The sequence below is a fragment of the Diadema antillarum genome, unplaced genomic scaffold (assembly GCF_040938485.1).
Source record: "Diadema antillarum isolate AM-2024a unplaced genomic scaffold, OU_Dant_1.0 seq00001865_RagTag, whole genome shotgun sequence".
In the NCBI taxonomy this organism is placed as follows: Eukaryota; Metazoa; Echinodermata; class Echinoidea; order Diadematoida; family Diadematidae; genus Diadema; species Diadema antillarum.
Genome location: NW_027272535.1, coordinates 348514 through 376018, shown reverse-complemented (window position 1 = coordinate 376018; position 27505 = coordinate 348514). Strand labels below are relative to the sequence as shown.

Below are 27505 nucleotides of genomic sequence, written 5' to 3'. Positions count from 1 at the left end.
TGCTAGGCCTGCATTTTTTAGAGATTTTCTTTACCAGAGGCTCGTCTCAGCTAACGTGCACTCAGAGTGCGCAAGCGCATCCAAAGCGAGCTAGATTTGGCAATATTTTCTGGAGAGTCGACAAAAACAGCGAGCAATTGATCAGGTGACAAACTCAGTGTCACTTAATTTGTGGATTGATAGTTATATGAGAATTCACTGTTAATTATTCCTATTTGAACGTTTCTATTAAGAAATCTACATTTCATCGCAGGTAGATGTAAGATAAGCCCTATTTGGTACTTTGTATATTAAAAGGCATTTGACATATCGAGACATTTGTTGCTGGCTCCTGACCCATTTTAGAGCTAAGGATAGGCTCTATTTGTAATTTGATTGATTGATTTCTTTTTTTAACAGATGAGTACAAGTTAATGGATCCCGGAAATGTGATCATGCTATTAACTTCGTAATATTGTGAATAATGAAGTTACGAAGTTAAATTTAGCGCTCGAACAACTTACTAGTACTTAAATCAATAAACGTAAAGTGTACCGATTATTTAAAGTGATTGTATGGAGCATTTGGCTTGCCGTAGACGTTCGTGCGGTCAGTTTTCAAACGAAGGCGGCGATGAATTGGGGAGCGCTGCAAAGAAGTGGAGGAAACGACCAGAAAACAGGAGGAAACAGTGGAAGAGGTGAGTCAAAATGTTTACTTATTAATCGTGTATATATTTTTTCCAGCTTGGTTTGAAAACCAAGCTGGAAAAAATAATAATAACCATTTTTATGCGGGGGGAACTGGGTCGAAGTTGCATAAACCAAACGGTTGAAACCGTCGCAATAGCGTATTATCAATGGCGTCTGTCTAAAGAAGCGAAAAACTGACCCAGCAAATGTCATTACTATGACTGAGAAGTTTTTTCGCGGAATTGACATACTTGTACGTCAAGGGGTACTTACAGAACTCAGGTATATAGAGTTCATGAAAAGTACAAGACCAAATTAAAAAAAAAAAAAAAAAATCGAAAAGCTACAGAAACTTGGGGTGCACGTCACGAGACCGACACCCACGAGTCATTCAGTCCACCACGCCTAGCGCCTACAGCTCATGAGTCATAGCCCGTTTAATATTCATAGTTCGACACTACTTAAAATCAGCTAACATTAACATAACAAGGCCCAAGAGACCGACACATAAGCCCTGTGTTTAGTTTTATCTGTCGAACTCGATCATGGGTTGTATGACTCGTGGACCCGTTTTTACTTTTAATGTCGAACTCGTAGGCTGTATGACTCGTGTGTGTCGGTTTCGTGGGGTGACCACGTAACCCGCACGTAGGAGATGGCGTCAATATTCGGCACACGAACACAAACTACTAGTACTGTAGGTACCTTGGTACAGTATCTGTCTCACGTATGGGAGCGCAGTCAGCATCAGCGTGTCAAAATAAGCCAGGGGGGCGTTTCATCAACGAGTTCGTCGGAGTTTTCACCGACAAATTTGCTATCAGCCAATCAGACGCAAGGATTTCATTAGCTTTTAACAGTTGTCAGTGTAAATCCTTGCGTCTGATTGGCTGATAGCAAATTTGTCGGTGAAAACCTCCGACGAACTCGTTGATGAAACGCCCCCCAGATCATAGTTCCAGTCTGAGCATGTGCAGATAAAGATCATTGCAGACCTTCTCTTGAAATGGATTTGCAACTGAGGTAATCAAAACCTAGATAGGGCTTCATGACAACTGTGTTATAAATGAACCAGGTGCAGCTTGGTATTTACAGATGAATGTGCATTCTTTTCAGCAACATCATGCAGCACTGACATGTGAATTTACCACTTCCCGCGTGCATGGTTGTTTTCAACTGCTCTTCTTGAAGACTACTAAGATATTCCATGATTTGCAAAGTCTGTACATGGTGGTTGGAGAGGTCATTGCAGACAAGAACTAACTGTGCTGGCTTATTGATAAACTCGAACCATGTGCGTGCCAGAGGATAAATTACTCACGCTGCTGCCTTTGATGTTGCCTGATTTCCAGACCTTTAGCCTACTAGTACTTGATACTCAGCGGCTACGAAGTCGAGTCGTAGTCGCCTGCCTCCTCCTCGTCGCACTCCCGGTGAAAAGTCTAGTACAGACGTATCCAACTATAAAACCTGCTCACGTTTTTGACGCTGAGGGCGTCAATATCATGTGTAGCAAAATAAATAACCGTATACAAGCAATAGCAGCTATAGTCTACAGAGTCTGATCTGCAGGGTTGATCTGCTCATCTCTGCGCTTTCTTCAAATTTACCGGAGAGGATCAGAAGAAAAGGAGGTAAAGGTAAAGGCCGGGATGTTTTGTATATGTAATTGTAACCTCGAAACTTGAAAGGTCGAAGACGACTACTCTTACTGCTTTGTGGAGTTGCCGTCCGACGGCGTCGGCTACTACCTCCCTGCCTCCGTGGTTACCCACATCTTCGGGCGCGGGCCCCAGTGGACAAGCTGCACGCCGCGGCGCGCCGTGCCGAGATATCACACAGGCCGCAGCGCAGCAGCTGCCGTATAAAGTTCAGCCTCCCTGCTTCGATCAGCGTAGAATCTAACGTTACTACTATTACATTATTAGTAACGGTACTTCTACTAGTACTACAGATACAGTAACATGGTTACAACTGAATTGTAAATAATGTGTAACGAGTTAGGCTGTGCCTCTATGCTCTACATCAGTTCGGGAAACCCACTCACAAGGGGGGCCCCTCCTTATAAGTAACCCGTCCCCCTTATAAGTAACCCCGTCCCCCTTATAAGTAAACCCCGGGGCACCCCTTATAAGGAGTCTCCACGCTTTTTTGCAATGCAACGCGAAAATGAAAGGACTGCGGCAATTCGCTTGATTATGTCCATAAAGCTTCACAAGTTTCCTAGTTACTCACGAAATTTGAGCAAAATCGGTTTGAAGCATCATATCTAAAATCATGGATTTAAATGCGATGTCAAATGACCCATGCGAATGCTGAAATGCGAGCGATTACTGGCGCGAGTGTCGCCAGGCGCGGCGGCGCGGCAATGCTTGAGTTACAGACGTGGCGACTGAGTACGAGAGAGTCTCCGTAGTCAGTCGCCACGTCTGCACTCAAGCATTGCCGCGCCGCCGCGCCTGGCGACACTCGCGCCAGTAATCGCTCGCATTTCAGCATTCGCATGGGTCGTTGGACATCGCATTTAAATCCATGATTTTAGATATGATGCCTCAAACCGATTTTGCTCAAATATCGTAACTAGGAAACTTGTGAAGCTTTATGGACATAATCAAGCGAATTGCCGCAGTCCTTTCATTTTCGCGTTGCATTGCAAAAAAGCGTGGAGACTCCTTATAAGGGGTGCCCCGGGGTTTACTTATAAGGGGGACGGGGTTACTTATAAGGGGGACGGGTTACTTATAAGGAGGGGCCCCCCTTGTGAGTGGGTTTCCCGAACTGACATTGTACATCATACATGTGATGTTCAGTAAATTTACACACTGTTGTGTTACCTCCCTAATCAATACAACAACCGCGTATGGGGGGGGGGGGGGGGGGGGTGATGGGATGGGGGTGGAGGGAGGGTATCAGGGAATCTTTTGACAATTTTACCTGCAGTCTCATTATTCTATTTAGGCTAGATCTCGATGGATCTAGGCAGCCTATAGTATTAAGTAACTATGCACAGCCTAGCCCTGTTGCTGTACACAAGTGTAAAGTCGCGACAGGACTGTACCGTGTGGACACTACGTAATCTTATAATTCCGGGGCGCCGACTCTATTTTGAATTTACTGCACCATATTTGTTACTAAGACTACACAAGATGAAACCTTTATCTATTTAGCTACCGTTTTCAGCTATTAATAATAACAAAATTCACAACTTACCAAACACGACACACTTTTTAATCCTGTACGCCGCAGAAATCATAGAAATCGCTCAAATGATTCGAAATGTCGCCGCAGCACTGGGCAAAGGGGGCACTGTCGACCTCGCAGACGTACAAACTCTATGACTATAGCAGCGCAATTTGCATCGTTCAAAGCTGGGAAAGATTTATTTTGAATCACCCAGCAGCCAGCGATGATTACAGCATTCCGGGTTAAGATTGGACTTTTTGCTCAGTGTATGTTGCGTGAGGGCTCACTATTGACTGAAATACAATGCTCATACTATTAGTCCAAGCATCTAAATTCATGTGAGTGATTCATAAAATTTGTGATAAGAATGTAGAAATATTCAACAGTTTTGTTGTTGTGTGACCATGTTCAAAGGGTTTAGTAGAGATGTGTACATGGGGTTTAGTAGATAGGTGTGTCACACACCATCAGGCGTCTGGTTGGGCTACCTATGATAAAGTAAAGCCTAAAGGTCGATCATGCCGGAACTTAATAGGGTGCGTTTCACGAATAGATCACTATAGCCTAGCTAGAGTGAGACCAATGTCATCGAGAGGATCTTTTGTTTTCCACAGCCAACAACAAGGCCCATTGCATAAAAGTTACCATTGTGGTAACTTTGCCATCCAGTGGTAACTTCTATGGAATTCTTGATTTTGATTGGCTGTTGAGTATTGTTGCCATGGTAGTTACCATTAGATGGCAAAGTTACCACAATAGTAACTTTTATGCAACGATCAACTGGGGCTGAATTAAATTTGTAGATTGACTCAACAGAGTGATCTTTCCATGCATAGGTAGATAAACTTCATTCAGTAATGTACACACAAAAATGATACGTTGTTATGGTCATGGAGCATAGAAAGCAACTATTAAAATATTGTTACATACGGTACTCAAATAGCTGCATCACTTTGGTGATCCCTCACATTCATCCCCAAGTTGAATTATCCTTCGGGTTTATGCCAGGTTCAAATGTGGTGTGTCATGCACAAACACACTGCTATAGCTTCTGACCGTTCGAGCATTGAGAATTTACAGATGTACAGGTGTAGGGTTTCTGGGACAAACACGGTACTGAACTACAAATTGTAGGGCTTTTTATAGCTCAGTCGGTAGAGCACTTGGCTAGCATCGGGAGGTCTCAGGTTCGAATCCCGATGGAATCCCATTTTCTTTGCTCAAGTTTTCACTAATAAACAGCTAACTTGTTACGTGAGCAGTGTGTAGTGTTCAAACAAATTTAAGTTGTACCCTAACATAAAGCACAAACATTGACCGTTAGTTTTAGAACTATCCAGTCTCAAGGACAAGTTCACCTTTTTATTTTTTATCCATCTGTTGTTCCTCATATTGTTTGATGTTACCTCCCTATTTATCCTTATCCTTCAAGGGTTGCCCTATGGTCCTTGGGATCATCACTGACCCTCCTCTGCCTTTTGTCTGTCCACCCTCCTGCTCTAATCCCCTCCCTTTACATGTTTAACTCTCTGTGTGCCACGATCGCACGTCCAACTTGATCGACAGCGTGCCAACTTCGCATAATATGCTCAAATGCAAAAACCCGCCCAAATGGATGGATAGATTGCCAAGATTTTGTCCCCATCACTTTTGGCCTGCATTTTATGTAATGATTCGCAAGCAAGCAGTGTTCCCTACTGACTTTGCGTGTAAATTCGAAGGTTCTGTCACTGTTTTGTATGCAAAAGTTACCTTGTAAAATGAGGGATTTTCACTTGCATTTTAATTTCGCGAATTTCGCGAGCGCCACAATTCGCGAAATTAAAATGCACGCGAAAGCTTTTGTCTACACTGCATGCATTGAATGCCAGTAGCAATTCACGAAATTTTTATGCCACGAAAAAGGCTGTCGGCTCCAATTCGCGAAAATTTCATGCTGCGAATTTATCATGATTTACAGTAATATGCTCAAATGCACAAACCGGCCCAAATGGATTGATAGATTGCCAAATGCCGCAGTACATTGAAAGCGTTTCTCGCGATTTCGTTCCCATCACTTTTGGCCTGCATTTTATGTAATGATTCACAAGCAAGCAGTGTTCCCTACTGATTTTGCGTGTAAATTCTAAGGTTCTGTCACTGTTTTGTATGCAAAAGTTACCCTGTAAAACGAGGAATTTTCACATGCATTTTAATTTCACGAATTTCGCGAGCGCCAAAATTCGCGAAATTAAAATGCACGCGAAAGCTTTTTTCTACTCTGCATGCATTGAATGCCAGTAGCAATTCACGAAAATTTTATGCCTACGAAAAAGGCTGTCGGCTCCAATTCGCAAAAAATTTCATGCCGCAAATATATCATGTTTTTACAGTGTGCATATTTTTAATGTAGATCTGGTCATTTGAAAGAAAAACAATCGTAGATTTGTCATACAATTTACGTCAAAAAGGGCTTTGCATTTTCTGTACAACTTTGTTCGCTACATGTCCAGGTTTTAACAGAAATTATGTATAAAAGTTGTACATTAATTTGAAAACATAATGTTTTCTCAATGCATAACTGTGTTGGTGTCTAAGAATAATGTGGCACACAGGGGGTTTGTACCATGGCACTTACAGGGTTAAAATGTAGAACTCCTTGCCAAGACCTCAAACCCTCCCCTTTTGTGTTCTTTGTTCTGTATCCCTTCCCAGTCCCTGACTGTTCATGTGTGAAGTCCCATTATATGTGATCGCTTTCCCTTCGTGTTTGTCATTTTGTCTAGGCTGTCAAAAATTCTGCTAGGATCAATAGCTCAGGCCCCTTTTGACTCCTTTTTATACCCCCGCCAAACGAAGTTTGAAGGGGGTATATAGGAATCAGCGGATGGTCGGGCGGTCGGGCGGTCGGTCGGGCGGTTGGTCGGGTGGTCGGTCGGTCGGGCGGTCGGTCGGGCGGTCGGTCCGTTGCAAATCTTGCGTCGCGAACTACTTCCTCAGTTTTCAACCGATTCCCATAAAACTTGGCACAGATGTGTACCTTGGGTTGTAGATGTGCAAGACATATTTTTTGACAGTACCCAAAAGTACGTTGCCATGGTAACGGCATATTATGGGCAAAAATGGGTACAAATCTTGCGTCGCGAACTCCTCCCACAGTTTTTGATCAATTTTTATGAAATTAGGTATAGATGTTCGTCTGAATATGTTAATGTGCGAGACACATATTTCCGCAGTGGCAAAAAGTGTGTTGCCATGGTAACGGCATGTTATTGGTAAATTATAGGGCAAAATGCTTCATGGCAAAGCTGCTTCATCAGTGTTCTTCTAATTCTCATGGAATTCATATTGAATGTTTGTCTTAGGATATAGGTCAGCATGACACATTTCTTGACAGTGGCAAAAAGTATGTTGCCATGGTAACAGCTCACATATTATGAGCCAAAATGATGGAAAATTTTGTGTTGCAAACTACTTCCTCAGTTTTTGCCCAATTTCCATGAAACTTGGTACAGATGTGTGCCTTTGGTTGTAGATGTGCAAGACGCATTTTTTGACAGTACCCGAAAGTACGTTGCCATGGTAACGGCATATTAATGGCAGAAGATCAAGGAAAGATCTTGCGGATTGAACTACTTCCTCAGTTTTTTGACCAAAGCTTATGAAATGTGGCACACACCTTGATCTTGGTGGGAAGATGTGGAAGACATATTTTTCAGACGTGTTGGAAGCTGCGTTGCCATGGTAACGGCATATAAATGGCAGAAGATCAAGGAAAGATCTTGCGGATTGAACTACTTCCTCTGTATTCGACTGAAGCTCATGAAATGTGGCACACACATTGGTCTTGGTGGGAAGATGTGCGAGACATATTTTTGGGACGTGTCGGAAGCTGCGTTGCCATGGTAACGGCATATTAATGGTGGAAGATCAAGGAAAGATCTTGTGGATTGAACTACTTCCTCAGTTTTTGACAAAAGCTTATGAAATGTGGCACACAATAGTCTTGGTGGGAAGATGTGCAAGACATTTTTCGAACGTGTCGGAGCTGCGTTGCCATGGTAACGGCATTTAAATGGCAGAAGATCAAGGAAAGATCATTCCTTGGGTAAGACTGTCGTTACGGGGCGGGGGTATTAATCACCTTAAGTGATATTTTTATTATTATCGTTGTTTTTTTTTTTTGTGTGTGTGTGTTGATTGAATTGAGGGAATTCAGCAAAATTGCTAAATCATAGAACAGAACAGGGAGAGTTTGAGGAAAATTAGGCAATCTGTGCAAAAGGTTTATAGTGACCTCGTCCACAGCCACTATGTCTATTTTCCAATTGGTCTAGTGGCATATCGTCTATTACCGATTCGTCTAATACCCATTTGGTCTACAACTCGTTTTGTCCAGTACCCATATTGTCTAATAGTCACTTTGCCCACTACCCGTACTGTCTAATACCCAACTCGTCTAAGGAGCATTTCGTCTACAAAACAATTGATCTAATAGCCAAATCGTACTCAAAAGATGAGTTGGCAGTAGACGAGTTGGGTGTAGACGAGTTGGGTGTAGACTAGTTGGGAGTAGACGAGTTGGGAGTAGACCACTTGGGTGTAGACGAGTTGGGAGTAGACCAATTGGGAGTAGACGAGTTGGGAGTAGACCAATTGGGTGTAGACCAGTTGGGATTGGACCAATTGAGAGTAGACCAGTTGGCAGTAGACCAGTTGGCAGTAGACTGACTGGTTATTAGACTAATTGACTATTAGACAATGAGTTGTAGACCAATTGGCTATTAGACAAAATGAGCTGTAGACTATTTTATTCATAGACCTTATGATTAGTAGACGAAATGGTCAATAGATATAATGGGTGTTAGACGAAATGTGACTTGGACAAATTGGACATTAGATAAAATGGCTAGTAGACGAAATGACAATTAGACTAATTGGCATATAGACAAAATGGTTGGTAGACGAGTTGGTAGTAGACGAAGTGAGTTTAGACGAGATGGCATTAGACTAGGTGGACAGTGGACAGGGTGGTTGTAGACGAGGTGCCAATTTACCGTTCAAAAGTTCAGAATTTTTGACATTTTGGGGTGGTATTTTGAAATCCTTCCTAGATATTAGAGGGAAATTTGTCTATCTATAGGTCGGGATTATTTTTCTAAGTGATATTCTGAAAACCATCCTTACAAATTTTCTTCCTATGTTTCTTCGTAACTTTTGTCGTAAACTTATGAAAAAAACTTGGGAAATTATGCAAATGAGGATGAATCCTTCATATGCAAATATCTGACATAAGAAAAAGTAGGTATTCGAAATGATTCGAAATGTCGGCGCAGCACTGGGCAAAGGGGGCACTATCGACCGCGCAGACGTACAAACTCTATGACTATAGCAGTGCAATTTGCATCGTTCAAAGCTGGGAAAGATTTATTTTGAATCGCCCAGCGATGATCACAGCATTCTGGGTTAAGATTGGACTTTTTGCTCAGTGTATGTTGCGTGAGGGCTCACTATTGACTGAAATACAATGCTCATAGTCCAAGCATCTAAATTCATGTGAGTGACTCGTAAAATTTGTGATAAGAATGTAGAAATTTTCAACAGATTTGTTGTTGTGTGGCCATGTTCAAAGTGTTTAGTAGAGATGTGTATGGGGTTTAGTAGATAGGTGTATCACACACCATCAGGCGTCTGGTTGGGCTACCTATTAGTATTATAAAGTAAAGCCTAAAAAAAAAAAAAGGTAGATCATGCCGGAACTTAATAGGGTGCGTGAACATGAATAGATCACTAGATAGCCTAGCTAGAGTGAGACCAATGTCATCGAGAGGATCTCTTGTTTTCCACAGCCCACAACAAGGACCTGGGGCTGAATTAAATTTGTAGATCCTATTGACTCAACAGAGTGATCTTTCCATGCATAGGTCTATACTAACTTTATTCAGTACACACAAAAATGATACGTTGTTATGGTCATGGAGCATGGAAAGCAACTAAATATTGTTACATACGGTACTCAAATAGCTGCATCACTTCGGTGATCCCTCGCATTCATCCCCAAGTTGAATTATCCTTCGGGTTCATGCCAGGTTCAAATGTGGTGTGTCACGCTCAAACACACTGCTACAATTGTATAGCTTCTGACCGTTCGAGCATTGAGAATTTAGGGTTTCTGGGACAAACACGGTACTGAACTAGGGCTTTCTATAGCTCAGTCGGTAGAGCACCGGGCTAGCATCGGGAGGTCTCGGGTTCGAATCCCGATGGAATCCCATTTTCTTTGCTCAAGTTTTTACTAATAAACAGCTAACTTGTTACATGAGCAGCGTGTAGTGTTCAAACAAATTGAGTTGTACCCTAACATAAAGCACAAACATTGACCATTAGTTTTAGAACTATCCAGTCTCAAGGACAAGTTCACCTTTTTATTTTTTATACATCTGTTGTTCCTCATATTGTTTGATGTTGCCTCCCTATTTATCCTTATCCTTCAAGGGTTGCCCCATGGTCCTTGGGATCATCACTGACCCTCCTCTGCCTTTTGTCTGTCCACCCTCCTGCTCTAATTCCCTCCCTTTACATGTTTAACTCTTTGTGTGCCACGATCGCACGTCCAACTTGATCGACAGCGTGCCAACTTCGCATAATATGCTCAAATGCACAAACCGGCCCAAATGGATTGATAGATTGCCAAATGCCGCAGTACAATGAAAGCGTTTCTCGCGATTTCGTTCCCATCACTTTTGGCCTGCATTTTATGTAATGATTCACAAGCAAGCAGTGTTCCCTACTGACTTTGCGTGTAAATTCTAAGGTTCTGTCACTGTTTTGTATGCAAAAGTTACCCTGTAAAACGAGGAATTTTCACATGCATTTTAATTTCACGAATTTCGCGAGCGCCAAAATTCGCGAATTTAAAATGCATGCGAAAGCTTTTGTCTACTCTGCATGCATTGAATGCCAGTAGCATTTCACAAAAATTTTATGCCACGAAAAAGGCTGTCGGCTCCAATTCGCAAAAATTTCATGCCGCGAATATATCATGTTTTACAGTGTGCATATTTTTAATGTATGTGTAGATCTGGTCATTTGAAAGAAAAACAATCGTAGATTTGTCATACAATTTACGTCAAAAAGGGCTTTGCATTTTCTGTACAACTTTGTTTGCTACATGTCCAGGTTTGAACAGAAATTATGTATAAAAGTTACACTGTACATTAATTTGAAAAACATAATGTTTTCTCAATGCATAACTGTGTTGGTGTCTAAGAATAATGTGGCACACAGGGGGTTTCTACCATGGCACTTACAGGGTTAATAGAACTCCTTGCCAAGACCTCAAACCCTCCCCTTTTGTGTTCTTTGTTCTGTATCCCTTCCCAGTCCCTGACTGTTCATGTGTGAAGTCCCATTATATGTGATCGCTTTCCCTTCGTGTTTGTCATTTTGTCTAGCCTTTCAAAAATTCTGCTAGGATCAATAGCTCAGGCCGCTTTTGACTCCTTTTTATTATTATTGGGGTTTTTTTGTGTGTGTGTTGATTGAATTGAGGGAATTCAGCAAAATTGCTAAATCATAGAACAGAACAGTGAGAGTTTGTGGAAAATTTAGGCAATCTGTTCAAAAGTTCAGAATTTTTGACATTTTGGGGTGGTATTCTGAAATCCTTCCTAGATTTTAGAGGGAAATTTGTCTATCTATAGGTCAGGATTTTTTTTCTAAGTGATATTCTGAAAACCGTCCTTACAAATTTTCTTCCTATGTTTCTTCGTAACTTTTGTCGTAAACTTATGAAAAAAACTTGGGAAATTATGCAAATGAGGATGAATCCTTCATATGCAAATATCTGACATAAGAAAAAGTAGGTATTCTAGAATGCACTTAGGAAAGAAGTTTGGGAAGATTATTGAAAAAGCCCCACTGCGTCCCAAGTATGTTGTTAAAGATTATATCATATAGCAAGCTGCAAATCATGATAGGCGCTTGTCATTTACTGCGCACAGCATGCACTTCGTGCGAAATGGGCACGAAAAATGGGATACGCTGCGCACATGTGTTGTATGTCATACACCATTGACATTGGTTGGTTACTTATGATACGACATTTTGTATTGGCTTAAGAAAGAGCAGTGGGTGGTGATAAGGATGACCTAATTAATTGCATTACTAAGAAGTTCTTAGGAAGAAATTTCAGATATTTTCCAGGCACTTCCTAACTTTCTGACTTTAAAGGAAGAAACCCAGGACGATTTTCAGAATGCCACCATGGCTGAATGAGAAGAATACTGCAAACTGCAAACTGTAGTTACAGCTCACGTTGGCACAGTAGAACGACAGAGAAATGTCATCAAGTTTTTTTCACTTTTCTTGCATAATAAAAGAGCATGTGACTTGTCTCTTTTAAAAGGCAGGGAAGATAATAATTGTACCCTCATAACTTTAATGACTGCTAGGCTGGGGCCTGGGAGGCCTGCTCCCTCGACACCACAAAAAACAAACAAACAAAAAGCAGACAAAAGCCACTATCATTCCTACTGTATGTTTCACAATTTTTTTTTTGAGTTTCCCAATTTTAACACCAATTTTGCAAAGCCCAGGTTTGAGGTTTCTAAGTTAACTCTTTATGTGCCATGGCGGAAACCTCCTGTGTGCCACATTATTCTGAGACACAATGTAATCATGCTTTGAGAAAACATGTTGTTTTTCAAAGCTACGACTCCTAAAGATTTCTAGCCGGACAAATAGTGAGTTTACATTGTAGAGAAAATATCAAGCTTTGCTTTGATGTAAATTGTATGACAAGTTTATGATTGTTGTACTTTCAAATGACCAGTAGCTACATTACTGTAAAAGCATGACTTTTGTACACAAGACAGTGGCAGAAACGTAGAATTTACACGCAAATCCAGGAAGGAACACCGCTTGATAATCAATCACCACATAAAATGGAAGTTATATGTGGTACCAAGGTATGACATAGATCTGTTAACCTACTTTATTACCTGTAAGTCCTACTGCCGGTAGGCCTACAGGAGGGTGGGAAAAAGGAGTGAGAGTTTAAGGGGGAAAAAACTGTGATAATTGTCCAAATTGCATTTTTTTTTTCTGCACTTTATGTAGTATACACCAATTAACTTGTTGAGAATGGGCTGATTATTGCTGCAACATGCATTTCCCATTGACACCTGCCTGAGTATACTCGGGACTCATCTGCACCAGGTTAATGGGGCCCTGAAATCCAACCCATGTTGATTTGTGTTGATTTATGATACCCTCAACATCACTTTTGCGGCAAAACGAATATCTAGAAACATTCCATATATATATTTTTAATGATTTTTTTCTTCTATTTTTCTTCAGATTACTTGGGAATGCCCTCAAAAAATCCTTCCAAACCAATATTCTTGGGATAACCTCACCTGTCAATCATTGCTAAAGTACTGAAATGTTTAACAAAAGACATTGGAATGCACCTTCCTCTAGATAACTGGCATGTTTCTGTGGTATTAATGTGACTAACAAAAGACATGAAGAGAGGGAACATGCAAGTTATGCTGAGTCGAGGGGAAGGTGCATTCCAATGTCTTTTGTTAAACATATCAGTACTTTAGCAATGAGTGACAGATGAGCTCATTTCAAAAATACATAGTAGTCGTTTTCACATCAGCCCGATAAAAATCCAAGCTCGAGATATTTTTCGCAAAAAAAATTAGCAAAATAGCACGCTATTTCGAAACATCGGGCTGATGTGAAAACGCCTAGTAAGCCAGTTCGTATTGTAATTAGCTCATGTACACATTGGTACAAATGACCTTTCTTTTTTCTCAGTTGGTTAGGCACTTCACTCGTTTTCAAAGCGGCATAGTGCATAAGATTGCCCGACGTAACAATTTATGGAATTCATGTTCAGACAAAGAATGAACTTGTGTTTAGATCAGGTGATCAGAATATCCCATCAGTTGACAATTTAGCAGACATCCATTTCATTGTTTTGTATTGAATGCAATAACAGCCTATCTCCTTTTACATTGCAAAGTACCATTCTTGCTGTCAGGTGAATGTGCTGGCAAGCACCATTATAGATATGGATCGCATGAATAGAATAATCATTGCATCACAGATGCTTAAATCTCAGTAAATTTACAAACCCAAATGGCATGCTTGTTGGTACCAATGACCTTTTCTGCTCTGAATGCAGAAAGTGGAATTACGAACTGGTCTTTTGGTTTGGAACAATTTTTGTGGGCGTTCCCAAGTATTCTGAAAAAAAAAATAGAAAAAAAAATTCTTAAAAATATATGGAGTGTTTCTAGATGGGTAATTCCATGGGGTTGGGACTGATATTGTGACATACAAGTTGAAAATTCAAGTTGGGTAAATTGAAATTTCCTTTTTCCCCCTGATTTGTTACTCCCAGTCTTCAACTTATTCCGCTAGAAATCTGTTTATTACTTCGTACACTTTCAGTCAGCATGGATAAACAGGTATGGCAAAATACCTATGTTACACGGACTTCATTTGTTGACATCCTTCATAATTTTGTGTTCTGAAAAGATAACAATGAACACATCCACGTTTTTTTCGTCCATAGCACATCAACATGTTATTTAACAGGCGCATGAGATCATTATTAGTAAGATTGTATGTTCTGATGTCAACTGCAAGCCACTTTTATTAACATGTTTTTTTCTACAAACCATTAACAATTTCAATCAAAGGTTTAACTTTTTCATCGAGAGTGACACAATGACAATATTCTTAAAAGCACCACAATTGAAGCAAGTGATTTGTATGGGTATTCAAGTGAAAACATGATTTTATTGTTATAATCAGGGGTTTTCAGACAACAACCTCGCCCACGGTGTACTACCTATGTTACACGGACAGTATGTCTTTGTAACATAGGTACACTACGACATATCAACTGATTTCCTTTATTGTGGTGTGAGATGTTAAAACCTACACATATAGACTTTATGTATGTTCCCACAAATAACACTATTGTAACAGTTCTTTGGAATTATGTCTACTGCACACCTGTGGAACAATACCTATGTTACACAGACTTCAATTCTTTGTAACTCTGGTATGAAAGAAGGCAGACTTAATCAGAAGAAGAAGAAGAAAGTGAAGCTTTACACAATTTGACCTAATATACACTGACAACATCATCAACTAGATGTCAACTAACTAAGAAAACTAATAGAGAGAAATCAGACAAGTCTTCTTGTCTTCTCCATGTTCTTTGTTTGAAATTAATTTCTGCTCTTTTGTCCAATGTCCATTTAGCCCTCGATTTTTGTTTTCTTCTGTCCATTTTCCCTCTGTGCAGTTTTCTTCTTGTCTAGTTTGTTACATTCGCTCTTCTTGGGTGTTGCTTTGTCGGCTTCCTCTCTGTTTGTGGAGTGCTGTGGATGTGTCCTTTTCACCCTTTTATGTACATGTAGTTTAACACGTAGCGGTGGCAGAGGAGGAGCCATGGCAGATTCATCAACAAACTGAACAAAAGGTGTAAAGAGAAATAGAATAAAAAAATTAAAAGAAAATTTTTGTCGGGGTTGACTATATATTCCTGTTGATGTATCTGTGTGTTTATGAATGGAATTAAATAATTTTAACAATTTTGCTTACATTTCCACCTGTTGGCATACCCATTAGCTAGAGTTCCATGTGTACCTCCCACCAAAATTGAAAAAAAAAAATGGGTTATGCTTAAAATGATGTAAATATTAATAATAATAATATAGCATGTAAAACATAGGAAAATATCATTTTCATACTCTATGCTAAAAACTTGTTTTCAGATGTAAGCTAGGAAGGGCAGGTCGCTGCCCCCAGTGTCCTAGCTAAGGTTAGGGCTAGGGTCAGGGTTACGGTTACGGTTATGGTCCTTAATAGACTCCCAAAATAATACTAGGCCCTATTTTATATTCATCCCCCATCGAAATTGTCGCCCTCTTTTTGAATGATAGTGTAGAGCAATAATAGTCCAATTTTGATTGGGGTTCATAATTTTATTGAAGCCTTTCCTACCCACTACCCACCCAAACTGAATAGGACACTGGCATTTTAGCTTTGAGACTTCACAGTGGGTGAACATGGAATGGAAATGGTGAATCCTTGTGAAATGTTAACAACTTCATCAGAGCATCTAACAGGTCAGTGAAATCTTGGAAGGAAAACATTGACATTTTCGTAGTAAATCTGTTAAAGTGAAAGAATTTCACAGCTCCTAGTTCCCTCAATATCACCAGCAAAATAAGGCAAACTCTATTTCTCTAGTTCAGATGCAGTCTGGACATCTACGTTTTCCAACTAGTACTTGTATAGTGATTAATACCGTACTAACTCTAGCACGTCTACCTTGGTAGATACCTATGACAAAAGGGTCCAAAAATTCACAATAATTGGGAGGTAAAACAATTTTATATTGCAGTGAAGATACACTGATATACTTTTGTATGGTTTTCTAAGAGAGGAATATATGCTCCTTTTGCAGAGACCGGCATGGACGGAAAATTTGGCAATCAAAATTATGAACATGAACCTGTAACAAATATCTCAGTATGTGGGACTACAGTATCATCGTCCACAGTATTTTTGGCCAGTTTAGAGGTTTAGATGTTTTTTTTTCCTCTAATAGAGTTACAGAATATGACAAATGTTATTATTTTCGTAAAATAGCGTAAAAGCTTACCAATTGACATCAGAAACATTAAAACTCCTGTACCTACGTTACATGGACAACGGCAGAAAAACAGATCTTGCGCTGTCCAGGTAGGTGTATATTGGCTGTGAGTAGTTTTTCTGCCATTGGGGGAGGACTGCCAGTGACATGAATATGATTGCTGAAGTTAGTAGCTCTTCTTTTTATCGTGAGACGCGTCTTTCCTTACCTACGTTACACGAAGAGGCCGGACATCGCACTGAAGTACAGTGATATGTTCCGTATTTTCTCATTTATTTGGAGGATTTTGATGCTAATTTTTGGATATGAATACTCCTGAAATATAAATCTCATTATAGAAATAAAGTTTCTAATCATATTATGATTGGAAGTGTATGTAAAACCATGCTATACCTATGTTACAACAAAAATTGCCATGGACATCGTTTGTAACATAGGTATGAGGTAGCTTGAAGATGCTCTGGTGTTCTTATTTTGTTACAAATGTTAATGTGCCTTATAGTCTTTGTAGAAGTCTCCTTGCCTCTCTTAATTATGATAGGCATAATGCTGAAAGGTTGTATATTCCTGTTTTACATTGCCATGAAAATGGCATTTTATGTCACAACATAAACCACAAAAAACCATGGGACATCATTAGTGAAACAGTCATAGACAAAATACATTTGTACACAGGCTTGTTTTTTTTTTTTCATAAAATAATTCTTCACACATTTCCCTCCAAGAATAACTGCAAACCACAGACAATTATTTGATAAATTTTTCAGAATATGACTTTTATTCCCTACACAACATGAAAATCTAGAGAAGACCCAACCCCATGGAATGACCCAGATATTCGTTTCACTGCAAAAGTGATGTTGAGGGTATTATAAATTAACACAAATCAACATGCATTTGGATTTCAGGGCCCCTTTAAGGTACAATGTGATGATCTCCCTCCTTGCCATTCTGTTGCCTTGTTCTCATATGAATTGACCATCAGTTTGAGTTTTGGTATCAAATTCCATTGGATCCTGGTACAATGTAGGGTGAGGAGGCTGTCACCCTCTTTGGGGCCTGCTGCATCAAGTCACAACCTTTGAAAAGTTTTCCTGTCTCAAATGAGTGCCATGTGGAGGCATAGTAAATCTGTTCAGGTGAAGCCCCCGTTGCACTATCACGATCAAAAGCGTACGGGGATTGGAAGCATCATAGCAGCAGCGTGTGGAGGTCGGGGTTGGAGCGGGCATTTTTTCAGATCGGGAAGAAATTTTGAACCTGTTCAGAATTTCTTCACGATCTCCCCGATCAAAATTGACCTAAATTCAATCGTACGGCAAGCGGGGAGAGCGTAGTGACAGCGTAAACGCAGCGGGATGAGCGTAACAAGGTCTTTCTGAGCGTAGTAACATCGGCACAAGAACGGGAAGAAAACTTACACAAAAATGTCTGCCAGAAGAAGATCAAGGAGATCGAGAGGCAGAACTGTTGAGGAGGAGGATGGCATTGCCACTGCACCTGTCAGGGCAGAACATGAAGAAGAAGGAGCTCAAATTTTCGAAGAAGGAGAAGAGATGAAGAAAAAGAAGAGAAGAAAGCAGCAAAGCAGCCACCCAAAAGGCGAAGAAAGAGAGACTGCACGTGATGCTTAAAGAGGAGGAAGAGGACATAGCAGAATTTTGAAGAATATGAAATCATCTACAACTGGAGGAAGACGGACTATAAAAGCAAGGACATCAAGAAAAAGCCTTGGAAAAATCAGCACGTCTTTGTTTATAACAATGTATTGCTGCAAAAGAACCGGGAGTTGAGGAGACTCTTCGAGGTACACAGTATATTTCTTCGGTTCTGCATGCTAATAAGTTGACGGACTGCAGATCGACAGTCGAATCGGGGTACATCAGGGCACATCGGGCACTTTTCAGCTCTCTGAATGGGGTGACAGCGTGATAAGATCGTATAGATCGTTCAGAGCGTAGATACAGCGTGCATCGATCGGATAACATCGGCAACATCGCACTGACAGCGTAGCTACATCGTTCTAAAGCGTAACTGCAGCGGCAGAGATCGTAATGCCTCATTCCCGATCATCGTAGTGAGAGCGTAGCAAGCACGTGTTAGTCGTAACTGCAGCGTACTTAGAGCGTTCTAACATCGTACTGTGTCCAGATCGGCTCAGATTTTACCCGATCCTTCCCGATCTGAGAAAATTGTCAAATCCTAGCGAGAACGGCATAGTGGAACAGGGGTTTGATCTAGACTCGCACAGGACTGGCAGATCTGTTCAACTGTCAATTACATCTAATTTTGAAATTTGCTGCACTGTTTTCCAACAAGAGTGCTCACTGCAGAAAACTTCAAACATTGATTTGTTATTGTTAAATGGGTATTTTGTTTTAGATTCCTCCCCATTGACCACAATGTAAACATGCTGCTAAACATTGTACATGCGTTGGTACCAGTGGCTGCTTTTGTATCATTACCGGTAGTTGTGCATGTGCAACAGATTGTTTTAACTGTAATCAAGTGTGATTCACTTTGTGATTTCGTATTGATTCAGTATGAATATAAAGCTTGAATAAAAAAAAAAAAAAAAACAAGGCTGAAATCTTGTGCCACATCCCAATGGAAAGGGGCTTCCAGTCTGTTCTAGAACCTCCAGAAGAAACTTATCAGAAGAATTTATGCTGAGCAAATTTGAATACAGTACAGCTAGAGCTGGGTACAAACAGTGTGCACAGTTGATGCTACATGTACGTATAACATGCAATTGTACATGCCTGGGAAGTAACCCTGTATAAAGGGCATGCCTTATCCATGTTTGTGAATCTGTTATGTAGTAGCTATTAGAGGGCTAAAGGTCATGGTTTCCACCATGTGTAAATGCCAGATTTATTCAATAATTGCTGTGTCCACTTGTTGACTCTCTGTGTGTGCTAAAACCTCCCTGAGAGATGTATTGTGCAGGGGTGTGTGCATCAATAGAGCCACTGAACAATGTACAATGTAGAATGCATTTAAAATGTAGACTTTCTCGGCAATTGTTACATGTTTGGGAAAGGGATATCAAAGTCTGTTAAGCTCTGAAAATATGTTCCTACAGTAACCGTATTGTGAAGTGACCAGATTTCAGTACCTGGTAGTGTAGGGAAAAAGTAAATGCGATTACTGCACATGGTCTGCGGCACCAGGCACTACCGGGTATATTAAAAGCTTTGTCTGTGCCTGCATGCTGCTAGGTAACTCTGCACTCTCCTGGAAGTGTACATTGTCAAGTAAACACTGAAAATGTGACAATGTGGCGATCATTTCCTCTCAGGCCTGTCGGAATTGACTGGTTAAGCCACTTACGTATGGTACACTGTATGAATACTGTAGTGATATTCCTGTTTGTTGAAGATTTTGACACTATCATTTCAAAGAGGGCAGGAGAGGAAAACATGTCTACACACACTGTCATGCACATTTCTGTCAATTGCCCCTACAACTGTATTTTAACTTAAAATCGTGTACACGTACTGATTGACATTGTACATGTTTACAAAGATTATAAAATGTTGTAGCTTGTTTGATATCACTATTCATTATTTCTAAGCAAATATGTAATGGTGCACCAGTCCTCTGCATTGGTTATGTATGTGTTTACACTTTCAATAGCATCCATAGACCCCGTTTACAGTGCGAGGCTCGGCCGCGGCTCTGCCACGGCCGAGCCCAGCCTCGCTTCAGTGTAAACGCGCAAAAGGCCAAATGCGAGGCCAAAATTGGCCTCGCATTTGGCCTCGCTCTGGAGGTGGTCTCGGCCGCGGCTCGGTCGCGGCCGAGCCCGGCCTTTTCTTGGTTTAAACGCAAACTGGACCAAATGCGCGGCCAATTGCGCAGCCAATTTTAGTCTGGCTTCCGAACCCTCTGCCTGTATCTTTCGCTATTCAGGATATTAACCCCCTCAACGTCGAAAACTAGTATAGTTTAAGGTGGTTTTGTCCTGCAAAGGATTCTTTCCTTCGGCAAAGGCCTTTGCCCGAACGGTGACTTCGTTGCCACAGAATTCATTTGGCAAAGGGTCTGAAAACCTGACAATACCAAATTGCATTTGTTTACAAGCAGAGCGCCACTATACGACAAAATATTGAAAGGTTTGAATCAAGAGCGCGGCCGAGCCCAGCAGTGTAAACGGACAAAATGGCGGGGCTCGGCCGCGGCCGAGCCACGGCCGAGCCCGGCCTTTTCTCAGTGTAAACGCAAACTGGGCCAAATGCGCGGCCAATTTTAGTCTGGCTTCCAAACCCTCTGCCTGTATCTTTCGCTATTCAGGATATTAACCCCCTCAACGTCGAAAACTAATATAGTTTAAGGTGGTTTTGTCCTGCAAAGTATTTTTTCCTTCGGCAAAGGCCTTTGCCCGAACGGCGACTTTGTCGCCACGGAATTCAGTTGGCAAAGGGTCTGAAAACCAGACAATACCAAATTGCGTTTGTTTACAAGCAGAGCGCCACTATACGACAAAATATTGAAAGGTTTGAATCAAAAGCGCGGGCGAGCCCAGCAGTGTAAACGGACAAAATTGCGAGGCTCGGCCGCGCAATTGAGGCAGGGCTGGGCCGCGGCCGAGCCGCGGCCGAGCCCGGCCCCACACTGTAAACGGGGTCATAGTCAAAGTACTATGAAAAATGAAATTAATCTTCCATGGCTTCTGTGCACCGTAGTACTACTCCTGAATACATGATGACATGATGACGGCCGAGCCGCGGCCGAGCCCGGCCCCACACTGTAAACGGGGTCATAGTCAAAGTACTATGAAAAATGAAATTAATCTTCCATGGCTTCTGTGCACTGTAGTACTACTCCTGAATACATGATGACATCACTTCTGTAAAGACAAAATGAGCCTCCCTTTAAAGCCAAAGGAAAATGACTCTTTTTTTTTAATACAACTTCAAAAGCTTGCCTTTTATTTCATCTTTCTTTTTATTTTGATTTTCTTTTTAATCTTTACAACTGTATGTGTCATTACAGTGAAATATGCAGACAATCGCAAGGAGCGTGGCGGCTCCCCTCCAGCGATACGCCCCTATCTGGACTGCCTGCAGCCGAAGCCTCTACCCAACCTCTTACCTGGCCTGCAGGAGGGCCAGCTCCCAAGTGGAGCTGCCAGACAGAGCAAAGGTCGTCATCTGTGGGGGTGGCGTTGCGGGGACATCCGTCGCCTATCACCTGGCTAAACTTGGCTGGAAGGACGTCATCCTCTTGGAGCAAGGAAGGTGAGTAGAGCAGAGATGGTAACTCTCCTTGATTCTGCGGGAGTGTTCATGAAAACTTCCATATTTCTTCATCTGTGGATAGGAGAATCTCAAAATGTTAGAGTAATGTTACAGGGACATCCCAGATGATTTTCATAATTTCACATCAGGTAGTACATAAATTGACAAATGTATAGATCTGTGGAAAGTATTGTTGATGGTTCTTGAGCGGAGAAACAATACTTTGGTACACTGAACAAGGATGATGACATAGGAGGCTCACATATTTCAGAAATGTAGCAGTGTAATTCCATTACAACACCACTTGCTTGCAAATTCATCTGTGTATCAATACATAATCTATACATGCCTTCTTCTCTTGTTCTGCTTCCTTGAGCCCCAACTCCTGCATTCTTATGGTGACTCTGCCATGTCACCATCCTTGTTCATTGCAATTCGTTATAAATTTTGAAAACATTCTATTCTTCAACCCAATTATTATAAATTCTGAAACTCTGTCCTCAGTATATCAAAATCATCCGGAGGTCTCCTTTAATGTCCGGTCTTTCTTCATGGAAAGAGATTGATTCCTGTGCTCCAATTCCATAGTCCCTATTTCCTACCATCTGAATGAATTCTGTATTGCAACTGATTGAATTCTGTACATATTGATGATGTTGTTGTTGTTGTTGTTTTAAAGAACGAAAGAAGATAGAGAAATGGGGCCCTACACAATGATGATGTGGTGATTAAGAGAAAGTAATGGCGTGGCAGAAGAGCACAAGTTATCGTGTTGCTTCTCTTTTTTCTTTGGTTGTTGTTTTAAGGCAGATGTGCAGTTCTTTCTTTTTCAGATAATATTCTTGTTTAATTGAGATTTTTACGAAAAGGAAATTACATTGTAGCTCACTTTTTAATATTTTCTGTGGCAATGCACCTTGGTTGTTGTTTTGAGGCAGATGTGCAGTTCTTTCTTTTTTAGATAATATTCTTGTTTAATTGAGATTTTTACGAAAAGGAAATTAGCTCACTTTTTAACATATTCTGTGGCAATGCACCATCAGATTAAAGGGAGCTACACTGTACTGTTTTACTGTATGTTATTTTTACAGAAGTTCATGGTGAATACTATACATGTTGTACTGTCAGGAGAGATGGGGTTTTGTTTCCTTATTTGCCCTTAACCTGTTGAGGACGAGTCCCAATTATACTCAGGCAGGTGTCTATGGGAAATGCGTGTTGTAGCAAAATCAGTCCGTCCTCAATGGGTTAATATGCTGGTGGTGTACATTGTAGCTTGTATCTGTTGTTCACCACAATAGCTCAAAGGTTGGTGATTAAGAATACCGGTCCTGTGACATTCATGACATCAAAGTACAATGACTGAGATATTTTATGACTTGGATTGTGAAAGCTCTTGATCCTTATAATGTGTGCAAGGTGTGCACACAGACACACCCCCTATCTGCCTCCTCTTGGTGCACTCACTATGGCGCTAAAAAAAAACAAAAACGTCAGGTTGCACTTGATCCTAATGGTGTGTGTGCAGCTGTGTGTGTAGGAAAACTTTTTCTTTTTTCGTGGTGAATGCTGCTGGTCTGATACGCATAAGAAAATGTGAAAAATAACACCCACACAAACATTTAATTCCCAGCGAAACAAAAGAGCTCTTGATAAGTGAATGCTGCTGATCACACACATGCACAAAAAAGAAACAAAACCAAACGAAATACACAAAAGCATTTAATTCCCAGTGAAAAAAGTATCTTTCATCTCTTCCCATGTCATTTTTTATTTCCCCCTTTCTCCAAATCTGATCACATATAAACAAAACCAAAAACCCAAATTGAAACAAAACAGCCTGACATGCGGCACAACCTGGCACTCAGTGGGACTGGTGGGCAAGCTGTCCAAGAACCCCACACTGAATACACTGGTGCGGTGGAGTGCAGAGCTCTATGAGGCCCTCAAGGAAGAGACGGGGATAGACACAGGTGGGTCACTGCTCATTTATACCATGTGTGTACTATTAACCCGTACGTCCTTACAGGAACCTGGTAAACCAGGTTCCCAAAATGAAGACAAGAGTGCCTGCTTTCATGGCCTGAATTCATGTTTCTCTGTGTTGTAATGCCCAGGAAAATGGGTTTGATAAAAAGGTAAGAGTTTATTCTATCACCATATTACTGTTCTCTGTCTGTTGGAAAAATGTGTACAGTGTATATCACAGTATTATTTACCCCTTTCCTGATTTAGCTTGCGTTTGCTTCGCTATAAAACTTGGGTGAACATGTACATAGCGATCAAAACTGAGCACTAGTAGCAGATTTCTGTGTTCGTTGAGCCCAGTCATCCCATTCAAGTGCCTAGTTTTGTGTAGAACAAAAGAGTCTGTGAGCACATCAGCGCACGCTCTATTTGTACATCGCACTCAATCGATATTTTCATTGTTCGATGGCACATGTAGTTGACCATGGAAAGGGGATACACTTGTACATGTCCCGCTTGACTGCTTTTGCACAGGTGGATTACCAACCTGTCCATTCTCTTTTGATGGGCAAAAAGAATCTCGTTTGGGGGCATGCAAGGCACTCTCAGAGAATTGCGGAAGGAATGGATTAAAGGGATGGTACAGTGTTGGTTGAGGTGGGGACTCGGTTTTAACTCTTTTGTAGATAATGAATAACCACTTGTGAAATATTAAAGAGCATACAATTCTAAAGAGAATTCAAAGGTCATTTGATGAAAGTCGATTTTGAAATGGCTGAGATATCCAAAAACAAAGTAAAACAGACATGGTCGTAAAAAAAGGGGCTCCCACCTTTCATCAGGACCTCTTTGCTTTGGGGTATCGCGACTGTTTCAAAACCAATTTTCATCAAATAAACTTTGAATTCCTTTTGAAATTGTAAGCTCTTTAATATTTTTTTAAGTAGTTTATCATTATTTCACAAAAAGTTGGAAACCTGAAGTCCCAAAACTTTACCGTTCCTTTAAACTTATGCACTTTTTTTAACCCCTTATGTGCCCAGGCGCTCTGTGTAATTCGTCAAACTTTTTCCCCAGCATTCAATGATCCATCCAAACGTTACTTAGATTTATAAATTTAGGAAGCCCACTCTGGTGCAGCAGTATGCATCAGTCCAACTGGGAAGGCGTTCGCGGTGACACAATATCGATAGGGAGATTCAGTAATCTCTATTCATTGACGATTAGTTTCCAGACATCTGTGCCAGCGGCTGAAGAGGGCACTCCTAGGTACTTGGTAGTTAGCAAACAAAGCATATTATTTACCTAGTTATGTACCTGTTATGTACCTAGCCACTCGGTTATTGTCAGACTTTTTTATCAACATGTTGATAATCCTCCCTCCTTCACCGGATCACACCCATCTCCTCCCCCCCCCCCCCCCCCCCCGACCTTTTGTATGTTAGATGCTAAAACCATTGTGACAAAAACAGAGAAAAACAAAAAGGGTATAGGAAATTAAGTATACCAGTTGTCTCTTTTTGTCTATCTGTTTTTTGAATATCAATTTTCAGACAGCTGTGTCAATCAGTGAAAAAAAAAAGGGAAGAAGGAATTGATTAATATACACCAGTCTGCATAAAAGGCACAGTAAGAGTTCAAGAACAATCTAGGCTGTCACAAATGTTTGCATAATTCAGAAAGAAAAAAAGTCCAAATCTTTGGAAACATGTTATATAAGTAGCGCTTGATAGATATTTTGTATCTCGTACCTTTGTATTTGAGTAGATCTATATGTGACGAGGCCACTTGACCAGAGTTGGGAGTAGTTCACCAAGCATTAGTTAGGTTCAGGGCACTGAAGGGCAGATACAGCACCTACATTGTATGTATCTCCCCTCTCTGACAGCTCTGTATATAATGAGTCATTGATTATCATGTGGGACTTGAATCTTTTGACCATAATAACTTCATAACTCATAGTGATAGAATCACCACAGTAGTCCCCTGTTTATAGTAGGGACCATTCAGGGTAATTTGTTTATACAGCACTCTTTTAGATATAGGAACAAGCATACCACATGTTTCAAAAGACAATGTGCATTTTATTAGTGTCTAGCCCTTCAAGGGCAAGTCCAAGGGTTTCTTGCTGGTTTATTAAGGGTCTATTGTTGGTTTATTGCCACTTGGTCTGATATCAGATGGTAATCTACTTCCTGATTCGTCTAACACCACTACGGCTATAAAACACATTTGGTCAACTATCAATTTTGTCTGATGCCTGTTTGGTCTAATCTTCACTTGGTCTAATGCCCAGTTTTTCTAATGACCAGATGGTCTAACTGCAATTTTGTCTCCTTGGATTTTTTTCCCCATTTTGTCTAATAAACTGGGGTATTAGACAAAATGGGCATAATTTGGAAGTAGACCAACTGGTAATGAGGCTAAGTGGCAATTGGACTGAATGGTCATTAGACGAACTGTTTGTAGACAAAACAGGAATAGACCATGTGGGTTGAGACTAAAGGCGCATTTAGACTGGCAAAAAATCGAGAAGTTTATTGAAAGATCGTGAAGTTTGGGCCATTGGTACTCGCGCAAGAAAGAGTGCGCGGTCCGATGGCTAGTGACTGTGACATAACAATGCACATTTGTACATGACAATGGCCTCTCGCTTCGGAGACACAGCCAGCAAACAGATCGAGAAGTTTTGCAGGAAGTTTGCGGTCACACTGGCAAAACTTCGAGATCTTATAGATCGAGATCTTAAACTTCTCGATCTTTTGCCAGTCTGACCGCACCTTAAATGGTTATTAGACAAAGTGGGAGTGGACCAAGTGATAGATCCAAAGTTAGTAAATCAATAAGAATATGAAGCAATCAACAGAAACCAAAGCAAAATGTGAAATATTCAGGGTTTGACGTAGTTCTTGGATTCTTTTGCAGGTTACCGAGTGCCAGGGGCAGTAATGCTGGCCCAGACCCAGAATAGGCTCACATCCCTGAAAAGAGTCCATGCCATGGAAAAGTAAGTCATTGTTTCGTTATCACCCCTCAGAACCCCACCCACCTCCATCCCATGACCCTCCCTAAACTCATTTGGGTAATAAATCTTATTTTTTCTGTACTGTCAACACCCCTTTCCTGCCCATGTATACACTGTAATGCTTTACTTTGCTCATGTACAAATAGACAAAATAAAATATGTAATCAATGTACCAATATACATCATGTACCGGTACATTGTACATATGTTTGTCATATGATAATCTTGCTGTCAGGTGATAAGCGGGCATAATATAATGTATGTGTAAAACATACTTTTTTTTTCTTTTTTTTTTTCTTTTTTGCTTACAAAGCATTTTTATTTCTTATTCTTCTCTCAACCATCAAAGCATGTTAAATGTACAAAGCTAGCTGGGTTGTGAACTCTTTCTAATTTCATCAACAAACAACCTTTATCCTATCTATCTGAACTTTAATCATTTTACCATGTATACATGTACAGCTGTAAAGTACTGTTGAATGTTTGCATACGGTGGAACTGTTCCTGACTTGGAGAAATCGCACTTCTGGTGGAGTCTTTTTAAACATCCGACCACCAACCTTCCATACCCATACCTTTGTGGTCCTATTGCTGTCACATTTTTATGTGTGAATCTGTGTGTCTGTAGTGTCCTTGACAATGTGTTGTGTGTGGTTGAACTTTTTTACCTTCATACAGCATACTTCTGTTTGACATTGTGATCAAATCCTGCTGCATAATGTTGAATGATTTGGCAAATTATAGACGG

The 27505-nt window shown here is 40.7% G+C and overlaps 1 protein-coding gene across 1 annotated transcript in view; it reads left to right on the top strand.

The window, feature by feature from the left end:
• Window positions 1-2203: 2203 nt before the first annotated feature.
• The window catches only part of LOC139712842 (pyruvate dehydrogenase phosphatase regulatory subunit, mitochondrial-like), a 51817-nt gene continuing 26515 nt past the window's right edge, over window positions 2204-27505 (top strand). The window contains exons 1-4 of the mRNA XM_071624631.1: window positions 2204-2311; window positions 21520-21764; window positions 23604-23737; window positions 26658-26739. Coding sequence (XP_071480732.1) covers window positions 21526-21764; window positions 23604-23737; window positions 26658-26739 — 455 coding nt within the window. The 5' untranslated portion in view covers window positions 2204-2311; window positions 21520-21525. The remainder of the gene's footprint in view (window positions 2312-21519; window positions 21765-23603; window positions 23738-26657; window positions 26740-27505) is intronic.